The sequence below is a fragment of the Kogia breviceps genome, chromosome 10, assembly GCF_026419965.1.
Source record: "Kogia breviceps isolate mKogBre1 chromosome 10, mKogBre1 haplotype 1, whole genome shotgun sequence".
Classification (NCBI taxonomy): domain Eukaryota; kingdom Metazoa; phylum Chordata; class Mammalia; order Artiodactyla; family Physeteridae; genus Kogia; species Kogia breviceps.
In genome coordinates, this window is record NC_081319.1 from 43,368,290 (window position 1) to 43,381,386 (window position 13,097).

General features: G+C 46.5%; 1 protein-coding gene across 1 annotated transcript in view; it reads right to left on the reverse strand.

The window, feature by feature from the left end:
- The window catches only part of SCN5A (sodium voltage-gated channel alpha subunit 5), a 111,343-nt gene that overhangs the window by 13,689 nt on the left and 84,557 nt on the right, over window positions 1–13,097 (reverse strand). Inside the window, exons 21-22 of the mRNA XM_059075922.2 lie at window positions 3,634–3,807; window positions 97–219 (exon numbers count right to left, since the gene is read on the reverse strand). Of these exons, the coding sequence (XP_058931905.1) occupies window positions 97–219; window positions 3,634–3,807 (297 nt within the window). The remainder of the gene's footprint in view (window positions 1–96; window positions 220–3,633; window positions 3,808–13,097) is intronic.

Sequence of the window (13,097 nt, forward strand, 5' to 3'; positions counted from 1 at the left end):
CATCAGGTCAGGGTCGCCTGGACAGCAAGTGGGCCTGGGGGTCCCCTCCATGCAGCCACCTCCCACTGCCCCTGTGGGAAGAGCCACCCCTCTTACCCTCATGCCCTCAAATCGTGACAGGGCTCGCAGGGGTCGGAGCGCACGCAAGGTCCGCAGTGACTTGATGGGGCCCATCTCAGCAAAGCCCAGTGCGTTGGCCACCAGGCTGATCAGCGAGACCTGGGGGAGGCAGGGTGGGAGTGGAGCCACAGGGACCGCTCGAGACAGTGGCAGGGCTCCTGGCCCACCGAAAACAGGCTGGGTGTGAGACAGCCAGCAGGCCTTCCTGTGTCCAGTCTTTCTGATTCCCGGCTGGATCGTCTTCACAGGCTGTCCAGCGTTGGGCCAGCCTTCCTGTGGCCCAAGAGGCTGGGGGCAAGCCCAAGCATGTCCCAGCTTTCAGACTCAGACCTTCACCGAGGGCCTGCTGTGTACACTTCACACACACACACACACACACACACACACACACACACACACACACACACACACAACTGTCCTCACCGGGGCATTTCCACCCAGTGGATTTTATCCTTCTAAAGTTCCAGGGGCATCCAATCCCTTCTTATGTCACTGCTGGCCGGTGATCACAGGTTGGAAGTGGCCTCCTGCCTGACCTTGCCAGCAATCACCATTACCACCACCCTAGCTCTGAGGGCAGCCTGATGGTGGCGAGGGGCCACAGGCGGGGCCCTGACTCCCAGCCCCTCCTCCCAGGCTTGGAAGCAGCAGGTTGAGAAAAGGCTGGGCAGAGGGGCTTGGAAGAGGAAGACTCCCAGGATGGACTTCTGTGCTGCCCCCACTCGGGAGAGGATGAGGGGCATCTCTCAGGGACTTGCTGCTGAGGGCGGCCAGGTCCAGCCAGTCTCCCCGCCTAGTTCCCAGCAGGTCAGCCTTGTCTGTTGCTTCCAAGGCTTGTCCAGCCTGCTCCACCCAATCTCAGTTGATGGCAACTCCATCCTTCTAGCTGCTCAGGCCACAAGCCTTGGCATTATCCCTGCCTTCTCTCTGTCTCTCACACCCTACAGCCAACCCATCAGGATTTCCTGTTGGCTCTGCCTTCAAAATATGTCAGAAGTCCAAATATTTCTCACCGCTTCCACTGCCACCATCCTGGCCATCATCTCTCCCCTGGATCACTTCCACAACCTCCCAACCTTCTCCCTGCCTCCACTCCCCTCCCCCACCACCCTGACAGGGTGATTCTTTCATAACATGAGTCAGATGATGTCGCTCTTTTGTCCAAAGCCCTTCAACGCCTCCCCATTTCATTCTAAATAAAGGTCCATGGTTTTCAAAAGCTGCATCCGTTCTACCCCATGCAGTCTGGCCTCATCTCTTGCACTTCCCTTACCCACTCCTCTGCTCCAGCCACTCTGGCCTCCCCGCGGTTCCTCAAGTATCCCAGGCACCCTCCTACCATAGAACCTTTGTACTGCTGTTCCAACCTCTGTTTGGAATGTTCTGCAGACATCTGTCTGGCTAACCCCAACTTCCTTCAAATGTCACCACAGTGAGCGCACTCTGGCCAGCCTGTTTAAAGTTCTAATCTCTATCTTCCTTTCTCCCTGAGTCCTGGCCCTCCTAACCCCCTTCCCTCTCTACTTCCTTTTCTCCATGTGTACACATCACCAGTATAATATAAAGCTGGCTCATGTATTATGTTTCTGGTTCACAGTCACCTTCCTGCGTGCAGGCAGGGGTTTTGTCTGTTTTGTTCCCCAAGATCCTCAGCATCTACAGTAGCACCCACATACAGTAGATGTTCAGTAATATCGAAAAAAATGCATGAATTGAACATGGAAACATCCTTTTCCAGACCTTGAGGCCTGAAGTCCACCATTTCCATGAAGTGTGGGGATAGGGGGGCATGGCCAGTGTCTGGAAAGCTGGATTCCAGCACCCACTTCCTTCTCCTTGATCTTGAGCCAGGCCCTTCTCTGCTGTGAGCCTCAGTTTCCTTCTCCATAGGCTAATTCTCCAATCTTGAGAATTCCAGGCCCTTAGGCCTGGTCTCAGCGGAGTTCCCCAAGGTGGCAGGTGGTGGGAGGTGGGTCGGCTTCCCGAATTCTTTGCAAACTCTATCTGGCCTGCCCTGGGGGAGTCCCAAAAAGCTGCAGGAACAGCTGGGTGAGGGGGCCTCAGGGCAGAGCTGCCAGGATCCCAGGCATTCCCCCGGCCCTTTGGCAAGGAGGCTTCAGGGGTCCTCTCCCTCATCTCAGGGAGGCTCTGAGGGCTCCAGGCTATAAAAGCATCCTGAGCTCCCCCCGTCTCTGCCACCCCAGCACCTCTCACCCCAGCATTAGCATCGGTCACTTGGGGTGATGAAAGAGGCCTGGGCTAGAGGCCCAGCAACGTGGATCTGTGTCTCCACACATACTCTAGCCCACGGAGCCATTCAAGTTTGTCCTCCCACACAGGCCTGGACCCTGGCCAGTCCCACTGGCAGCTGAGCCCTTCCCTTTAGCTTCTGGGCCCGAAGTGGGGAAGAAACACAGGTCTAAGCTCTTCTATAACTATAGGAAGGACAGCCCCTGCTAGTGGGCAGAGCTACGAGTGTCTTCTGGAAAGCTCTTCCCAGCCTGCAGATCCTGACCCACATCCTGTTGTGCGAGACCCACTACAACCAGATGATGAGTCCTCGCCTGAGCCCTTCGCCATGTTCCCTCTGACTTTAGGGAGCACAGATCCAAGGCTGCCCCCCATTCTGAATCTCAATTCTCACCCCGCCGTGGCTACTCTCCCACCTGACTGTGCTCAGGGGCCCCACAAGACCCTGCACTCACCCTGCTTGGTACCCAGCAGTGTCCCGGGGCCTGGGGAACTGTGGGGCAGGGGCCTCCCATTCCATCTGCCAACTGGGTGCCCAGGGGATATGCCAACCTCCTGCCTCAGGTCCCCTGGGCACAGATGAGGTCAGGCAAGCCCTGCCAGCTGCCTGATCACCCAGGGCAGCCACATGGAACCCCTCAGCCAGTGTTCATGCTTTCCTCCTTCTCACAGGTGACTCCAACCCCTCTCATCCTCCCCAAGTGGTACCTTCTACCTGAGCCAGGAGGATCTCCTGCCTGCCCAGCACACTTTGCCCATTCCCATGCCCTCTGGCCTTTGGCTCATTGCATCTCCTATATAACACCGCCTCTGTGTGTGGACATGTAGGCTCTTAACTGGTCATCTGTGTAGTGGGCCTGACAGACACTTCACAAGGTGCCATGGTGAGGGCTGCAATATGGGCTCATCGCTCCCCCTTCTGGATGTCCTGAGAGGGTGGGACCCCACTCCTGCCCTGACTCACATCGCTGCCGGAACTGCACTTCACTATCCCCTGTGGTGAGTATAGTTTCTCCCAGAAGCCTAGGTTTCCCTGTGTCCCCAGTTGGGGGTTTTGATGGAAGAGCCCAGGTATCCCCTCTGTGACCCCAGACTCGGGCTTCCTGCCCCTTTGCCCACCCCGTGGCACAGCCAAAATGCTTCACTTCGTCCTGTTGACTCCCGCTGCCCTGTCCTTCTGCCCTTCTGTCCCTCAGCCTCAGCTCCTTCTCACACTGGCAACAGGCGCCCCCCTCCTCTCTTCCCTTCAGGGGCCACACTTACATCCACAATGAGGAAATCGAGCCAGCACCAGGCATTGGTGAAGTACTTCTTGAAGCCATAGGCCACCCACTTGAGCAGCATCTCCAGCACGAAAATGTAGGTGAACATCTTGTCAGCATACTCCAGCAGGACCTTGATGGTCTTCCGCTCCTCCAGGTAGATGTCCTCGAAGGCCTGCAGACGAGGGTAGACAAGGTAGACATGATATCCTGACCCAGCTAGTCCCACCCCGCACAAGCCTTCATCTCTGACAGTATCTGCTGCCCAGGAGGGCGGGGCAGAGGGAAGCCATGTCGTGGAGGGGATTCCTGAGTGTGCCCTCTGAGCCGCGTGTGCACCATTGCTGGGTTAGGAAAAGATGTTATGTGGTGTGTGGACAACAAGGCAGAATGTGTAGTGAGAATGCTTCTTCCTTCACTTTAAAGAGCAAGTCTCAGTTCAGTACTAGTGCATTGTTAAGACCTCTCTAAAACAGCTCAAGGCCTGCTGCTAGAATCAGCATACACTTTCCCCACCCCCTCTACTCCACTGTGTTTTTACTCAATTTACTTTGGCAATTACCTACTTTTCATAGGAAACAATATTGGTTTCCAAGGACAATGATCATTCAAAGTTGCCCTTTAAAATAAATTTATTTAAACAAACAAAAAACCAGTGAATGTTCATCTAAGGCAAAATTTTAAAGAAATGATAGTAAGGGCGGTTTGTAGATATGAAGATTAGGAAACACAGGACTAGATGAAGTCAAACCTCCTGCAATCCTAAGCATCTGGGAGTCAAAATTCCTAAAATGCTAGAAGTTGTCGGTCTTTCCCCACCTCCTCACTGCTGCCTCAACCCGAATCCTCGAGCCAACAGAGAGACTCAGATGACCCCGACTGCCCTCTTCTAACTCCAGGCTTCTGATCTGTACTTGCACCTCCTGAGTTACCTTCCCCTATCCAGAATGTGCTCTGAGGCTCCCAGTCTAGGCAACTGAATGCGTCACTGAGGGCCCCAGGGAGCTGCCTCCACCTGTTGCTCTGGGTCTCACTGTCTGACTGCAGGGCCTCTGTGAGCTACAGTGATCCCGGGGTCCAGTGCTGTCAGCAGTCAGATTAGCAGACCACATAGCTAATCTAGTCCATGTAGATATGACAACAGGATAATTCAGGCCCCAAAATGGACTTTGGGAGTTGTTCAAGACAGAATGTAGGCCTGTTATTTTCTGATTATACAAATGTATGCCTCCTATAAAAAATGAAATAATACAGAATTTATAAAAAAAAGAGAATAAACAACAACAACAAAAACAAACAACCCAATCAAAAAATGGGCAGAAGACCTAAATAGACATTTCTCTAAAGAATACATACAGATGGCCAATAGGCACATGAAAAGATGCTCAACACTGTTAATTATTAGAGAAATGCAAATCCAAACTACAATGAGGTACCACCTCACACTGGTCAGAAAGGCCATCATTAAAAAGTCCACAAATAACAAATGCTGGAGAAGGTGTAGAGAAAAGGGAATGCTCATACACTGTTGGTGGGAATGTAAGTTGGCGAAGCCACTGTGGAAAATAATACAGAGGTTCCTCAGAAACTAAAAATAGAATTACCATATGATTCAACAAACCCACTCCTGGGCATACATCCAGACAAAACTATAATTCAAAGAGACACATGCACCCCCAATGTTCATAGCAGCCCTATTCACAATAGCTAAGACATGGAAACAACCTAAATGTCTATCAACAGAGGAATGGATAAAGAAGATGTGGTACATATGTACAATGGAATACTACTCAGCCATAAAAAAGAATGAAATCATGCCATTTGCAGCAACATAGATTCAACTAGAGACTATCATACCAAGTGAAGTAAGTCAGAAAGAGAAAGATAAATATATGATATCACTTTTATGTGGAAACTGAAATATGACACAAATGAACCTATCTATGAAACAGAAACAGAATCACAGACATAGAGAACAGACTGGTGGTTGCCAAGGTTGGGGGATGGGTTGGGAGAGGGTGGGAGTAGGAGGTTGGGGTTAGCAGATGTAGGCTTTTATATACAGAATGGATAAACAACAAGGTCTTACTGTACAGCATAGAGAACTATATTCAATATCCTATGGTAAACCATGATGGAAAAGAATATTAAAAAAAGAATGTATATATAACTGAATCATTTTGCTGCACAGCAGAAATTAACACAACATTGTAAATCACTATACTTCAATTAAAAACAATTGATTAAAAAAAAGAGAATAAAAGGCATCTTTAATTTTATGACACTAAACACTAACCTCTGCTAACATTTAGGTGAACATTCTTTCAACCCTCACTATTTGTGTGTATATATTTGAGTGCACGATTTTATAAATAGGCTAAAATATTTTGCTTTGAAATTTCTTTTTCCATGAAACAATCTTCTGTGAACATTTACCTACTAAGTAATATGAATACATACAAGATCTATCATTCTTTTTAAAGGCTGCATAATATTTCATTATTTGCATATACTACTGTTAATTTAGCCATTGTTTCTAATTTATCCCTAGTAGAAACAACATTGCAATGAGCACAGTGTCTGATTATCTTGAAGATAAATTTCTAGAATTGAGGTGCCAGGTCAAAGTTATACTTTTGGTATAGATTAGGAACAGGACCTCCAAAAGGGGACACCAGTTTGAGACTCCTTACACAGTGCATGAAGGTGGCTCTTTCCCCCCCACCCACACTGGTGCAGTTTCTCCTTTTTCACATTTCCCAGCCTAATGAATGAAATTTGTATTTGTTATATTTTAATTTATCTTATTACTAGTGATACTGACATCATTTCCTTGGATATTTGCAGTGTTCATTTTATAAATTGCCTGTTCATGTCCTTTACCTATTTTTTCACTTGATGTTCTGGTTTATTTGGGGACATTAACTCTTTGTTTTATATACTTTATCCCAGTTCTGTGCCTTTAAATCTTGTTTACTTTTGTTTACCATACTGAAGTTCTATACTTTGCTTTCACTTATTATTATATCATTTAATATATTTATATCATTTGTTATGATTTTTATTTAGTGAAACCTTTGGCATCATGTTAAGAAAGTCCTTGCCTGAGACTTCCTGAACAAGATGGTGGAGTAGAAGGACTTGAGCTCACCACCTCTCATGAAAACACCAAAATTACAACTAACTTCTGAACAACCACCAACAAAGAAAGATGGGAAACTACCAAAAAAGATACTCTACATCCAAAGACAAAGAAGAAGCCACAACGAGATGGTTAGAGGGGCACTTTTGTGATACAATCAAATCCCATACATGCCAGGTGGATGACATACAAACTGGAAAATAATTATATCAGAGGTTCTCCCACAGGAGTAAGAGTTCTGAATCCCACATCAGGGTCCCCCAGCCTGTGGGTCTAGAATTGGGAGGAGGAGCCCTCAGAGCATTTGGCTTTGAAGGCCAGTGGGGCTTGAGTACAGGAGCTCCACAGGACTGGAGGCAACACAGACTCCACTCTTGGAGGGTGCACACAAGGTTTCATGTGCACTGGGACCCAGGGCAAAGCAGTGACACCATAGGAACCTGGGCCAGACATACCTGTGGGTCTTGGAGGGTATCCTGAGGAGGCAAGTGTTGCCTGTGGTTCACAGGACACTGGTGGCAGAGGCCCCAGGGAATGTTCATCAGCATGAGCTCTCCCAAAAGTCAACATTTTGGCACTGAGACCTGGCCCAACACAGCATCCTGCAGGCTCCAGTTCTGGGATGCCTCAGGCCAAACAACCAATGGGGTGGGAACAGAGCCCCACCCATCAGCAGACAGGCTGGCTAAAGATGTCCTGAGCTAACAGCTGCTTGACACACCCCTGCCCACCAGAGGGACAAGACTCAGCTCCACCCACCAGTGGGCAGGCACCAGTCCTTGCCACCAGGAAGCCTGCACAAGCCCCTGGACCAACTGTACCCACCAGGGGGCAAACAATGCAAGTGAGAGAAGCTACAATCCTGCAGGCTGAGCAATGGAGACCACAAACATAGAAAGTCAGACAAAATGAGATGGCAGAGAAATATCTTCCAGATGAAGGAAGAAGGTAAAACCCCAGAAGAACAAATAAGTGAAGTGGATATAGGAAATATACCTGAAAAAGAACTCAGAGTAATGAAAGTAAAGATGATCCAAGATCTTGGAAAAAGAATGGAGGCACAGACTGAGAAGATACAAGAAATGTTCAACAAGGAGCTAGAAGATTTAAAGAACAAAGAGATGAACAATACAATAATGGAAATGAAAAATACACTAGAAGGAATCAATTAAAGAATAAATGAGGCAGAAGAACAAATAAGTGAGCTGGAAGACAGAATGGTGGAAATCACTGCTGTGGAACAGAATAAAGAAAAAAGAATGAAAAGAAATGAAGACAGTTTAAGAGACCTCTGGGACAACATTAAACATATCAACATTACAAGGATCTCAGAAGGAGAAGAGAGAGAGAAAGGGCCTGAGAAAATATTTGAAGAGATAACAGCTGAAAACTTCCCTAACATGGGGAAGGAAACAGTCACTCACATCCAGGAAGCACAGAGAGTCCCATACAGGATAAACCCAAGGAGGAACACTCCAAGACACATATTAATCAAACAGACAAAAATTAAAGACAAAGAAAAAATATAAGAGCAACAAGGGAAAAGCAACAAATAACATACAAGGGAATCCCCATAAGATTATCAGCTGATATTTCAGCAGAAACTCTACAAGCCAGAAGGGAGTGGCATGATATGTTTAAAGTGATGAAAGGGAAAAACCTACAATCAAGAATACTCTACCTAGCAAGGCTCTCATTCAGATTCAATGGAAAAATCAAAAGCTTCACAGACCAGCAAAAGCTAAGAGAATTCAGCACCACCAAGCCACCTTTACAACAAATGCTAAAGGAACTTCTCTAGGTGGAAAAGAAAAAGTCACAACTAGAAACAAGAAAATTAAAATGGGAAAGCTCACTGGTAAAAGCAAATATGCAGTAAAGGTAAGAAATCATCCACATACAAATATGACATCAAAACCAGCAATTGTGAGAAGAGGAGAGTACAAATGCAGGATATTGGAAATGCATTTGAAATTAAGAGACCAGCAACTTAAAACAACCTTGTATATATACAGACTGCTATATCAAAACCTCATGGTAATGACAAACAAAAAATCTACAATGGATACACACATGGAAAAGAAAAAGGAATCCAAACACAACACTAAAGATAGTCATCAAATCACAAGAGGAGAGAACAAAACAGGAAGGTAAGAAAAAAGACCTAAAAAAACCAAAAATAATGAATAAAATGGCAATAAGAACATACATATTAATAATTACCTTAAATGTAAAAAGATTAAACACTCCAACTAAAAGACACAGACTGCCTGAATGGATACAAAAACAAGACCCGTATATATGCTGTCTACAAGAGACCCATTTCAGATCTAGGGACACATACAGACTGAAAGTGAGGGGATGGAAAAAGGTATTCCATGCAAAGGGAAATCAAAAGAAAGCTGGAGTAGCAATACTCATATCAGACAAAATAGACTTTAAAATAAAGACTGCTAAAAGAGACAAAGAAGGACACATAAAAATGATCAAGGGATCAATCCAAGAAGAAGATATAACAATTGTAAGTATATATGCACCCAAAATATATACTTACAAAAAATAGGAGCACCCCAACATATAAGGCAAATACGAACAGCCATAAAAGGAAAAATCAACAGTAACACAACAATAGTGGGGGACTTTAACACCCTACTTTCATCAATGGACGGATCATCCAGACAGAAGATCAATAAGGAAACACAGGCCTTAAATGACACATTAGACCATATAGACTTAACTGATATTTATACAGCATTCCATCCAGAAGCAGCAGAATACACATTCTTCTCAAGTTTACATGGAATATTCTCCAGGATTGACCATATGCTGGGCCACAAAGTGAGCCTCAGTAAAATTAAGAAAATTGGAATCATATCAAGCATATTTTCCAAACAAAATGTTATGAGATTAGAAATCAACTACAAGAAAAAAAACTGTAAAAAACACAAACATGTGGAGGCTAAACAATATGTTAATAAACAACCAATGGATCACTGGAGAAATCAAGGAGGACATCAAAAAATAGATGACAAAGGAAATGAGACAAGTGAAAATGAAAGCACGATGATCCAAAACCTATGGGACAGGGGAGGTGAGAAGATGGCGGAAGAGTAAGACGCGGGGATCACCTTCCTCCTCACAGATACATCAGAAATACATCTACACGTGGAACTTCTCCTATAGAACACCCACCGAACGCGGGCAGAAGACCTCAGACCTCCCAAAAGGCAAGAAACTCCCCACGTACCTGGGTAGGGCAAAAGAAAAAAGAATAAACAGAGACAAAGAATAGGAACAGGACCTGCACCAAGTGGGAGGGAGCCGTGAAGGAGGAAAGGTTCCCACACACTAGAAGCCCCTTCGCAGGCAGAGACTGCGGGTGGTGGAGGGGGGAAGCTTCGGAGCCGCGGAGGAGAGCGCAGCAACAGGGTGCGGAGGGCAAAGCGGAGAGATTCCACAGAGGATCGGTGCCGACAAGCACTCACCAGCCCAAGAGGCTTGTCTGCTCACCCGCCGGGGCGGGCGGGGCGGGGAGCTGAGCCTCGGGCTTCAGTCGGATCCCAGGGAAAGGTCTGGAGTTGGCAGAGTGAAAACAGCCTGAAGGGGCTAGTGCACCACGGCTAGCCGGGAGGGAGTCCGGTTGAAGTCTGGAGCTGCCGAAGAGGCCAGAGACCTTTTCTTCCCTCTTTGCTTCCTGGTGCGCGAGGAGAGGGGTTTAAGCGCGCCGCTTAAAGGAGCTCCAGAAATGGGCGCGAGCCGCGGCTGTCGACGCAGACAGCAGAGATGGGTGTGGGACGCTAGGGTTGCTGCTGCCGCCACCAAGAGGCCTGTGTGCGAGCACAGGTCACTCTCCACACCGCCCCTCCCGGGAGCCTGTGCAGCCCGCCACCGCCAGGGCCCCGAGATCCAGGGATTTTCCCGGGAAAACGCGCGGTGCGCCTCGGGCCGGTGCAGCATCACGCCGGCCTCTGCCTTCGCAGGCTCGCCCCACATCCGTGCCCTTCCCTCCCCCTGGCCTGTGCCAGAGCGCCCGGATCAGCTGCTCCTTTAACCCCGTCCTGTCTGAGCGAAGGGCAGACGCCCTCGGACAACTACGCGCAGAGGCGGGGCCAAGTCCAGAGCTGAACCACAGGAGTTGTGCGAACAGAGGGGGAGGTCTCTCCCAGCTGCCTCAGAAGCAGTGGATTAAAGATCCACAGTCAATTTGAAGTGCCCTGCATCTGTGGAAAACCTGAATAGACAGCGAAATATCCCAAGTTGAGGAGGTGGACTTTGGGAGCAAGATATACTATTATTTTCCCCTTTTTTCTTTTTGTGAGTGTGTGCTGCTATGTGAGATTTTGTCTGTATAGCTTTGTTTTCACCATTTGTCCTAGGGTTAGACCGACCCGTTTTTTTTTGGTTTTTTTTTTTGGTTTTTTTTTTTCTTTAATAGAAATTTTTCTCCTTAATAATTATTTTTTATTTTAATAACTATATTTTATCCTACTTTATTTTGTCTTCTCCCTTTCTTTCTTCCTTTCTTCCTTCCTTTCTTTCCTCCTTCCCTCCTTCCTTCCTTCCTTCCTCTCTTCCTTCCTCCCTTCCTTCCTTTCTTCCTTCCTTCCTTTCTTCCTTCCTCCCTTCCTTTCTTCCTCCCTCCCTTCCCTTCCTTTCTTTCTTCCTTCCTTCCTTTCTTTCCTTTCTATTTTTTTCTCCCTTTTATTTTGAGCCGTGTGGATTAAAGGCTCTTGGCACTCCAGCCAGGTGTCAAGGCTGTGTCTCTGAGGTGGGAGAACCAACCTCAGGACACTGGTCCACAAGAGACCTCCCAGCTCCACGTAATATCAAATGGCAAAAATCTCCCAGAGACCTCCATCTCAACACCAAGACCCAGCTTCACTCAAGGACCAGCAATGAACAGTGCTGGACACCCTATGCCCAACAAAGAGCAAGACAGGTCTACAGCCCCATCCATTAGCAGAGAGGCTGCCTAAAATCATAATGAGGCTACCAACATCCCCAAACACACCACCAGACGTGGACCTGCCCACCAGAAAGACAAGATCCAGCGTCATCCACCAGAACAGAGGCACTAGTCCCCCCAACCAGGAAACCTACTCAAGCCACTGAACCAACCTCAGCCACTGGGGACAGCCACCAAAAACAACAGGAACTATGAACCTGCAGCCTGCAAAAAGGAGACCCCAAACACAGTAAGATAAGCAAAATGAGAAGACAGAAAAACACACAGCAGATCAAGGAGCAAGATAAAAACACACCAAACCTAACAAATGAAGAGGTAATAGGCAGTCTACCTGAAAAAGAATTCAGAATAATGATAGTAAAGATGATTCAAAATCTTGGAAATAGAATAGACAAATTGCAAGAAACAGTTAACAAGGACCTACAAGAAATAAAGAGGAAGCAAGCAACGATGAGCAACACAATAAATGAAATGAAAAATATTCTAGATGGGATCAGTAGAAGAATAACTGAGGCAGAAGGATGGATAAGTGACCTGGAAGATAAAATAGTGGAAATAACTACTGCAGAGCAGAATAAAGAAAAAAGAATGAAAAGAACTGAGGACAGTCTCAGAGACCTCTGGGACAACATTAAATGCACCAACATTCAAATTATAGGGGTCCCAGAAGAAGAAGAGAAAAAGAAAGGGACTGAGAAAATATTTGAAGAGATTATAGTTGAAAACTTCCCTAATATAGGAAAGGAAATAGTCAATCAAGTCCAGGAAGCACAGAGAGTCCCATACAGGATAAACCCAAGGATAAACACACCAAGACACATAATAATCAAACTGTCAAAAATTAAATACAAAGAAAACATATTAAAAGCAGCAAGGGAAAAACAACAAATAACACACAAGGGAATCCCCATAAGGTTAACATCTGATCTTTCAGCAGAAACTCTACAGGCCAGAAGGGAGTGGCAGGACATACATAAAGTGATGGAGAAAAACCTACAACCAAGATTACTCTACCCAGCAAGGATCTCATTCAGATTTGATGGAGAAATTAAAACCTTTACAGACAAGCAAAAGCTGAGAGAGTTCAGCACCACCAAACCAGCTTTACAACAAATGCTAAAGGAACTTCTCTAGGCAAGAAACACAAGAGAAGGAAAAGACCTACAAGAAAAACCCGAAACAATTAACTAAATGGTAATAGGAACATACATATCGATAATTACCTTAAATGTAAATCGATTAAATGCTCCCACCAAAAGACACAGACTGGCTGAATGGATACAAAAACAAGACCCATATATATGCTGTCTACAAGAGACCCACTTCAGACCTAGGGACACTTACAGACTGAAAGTGA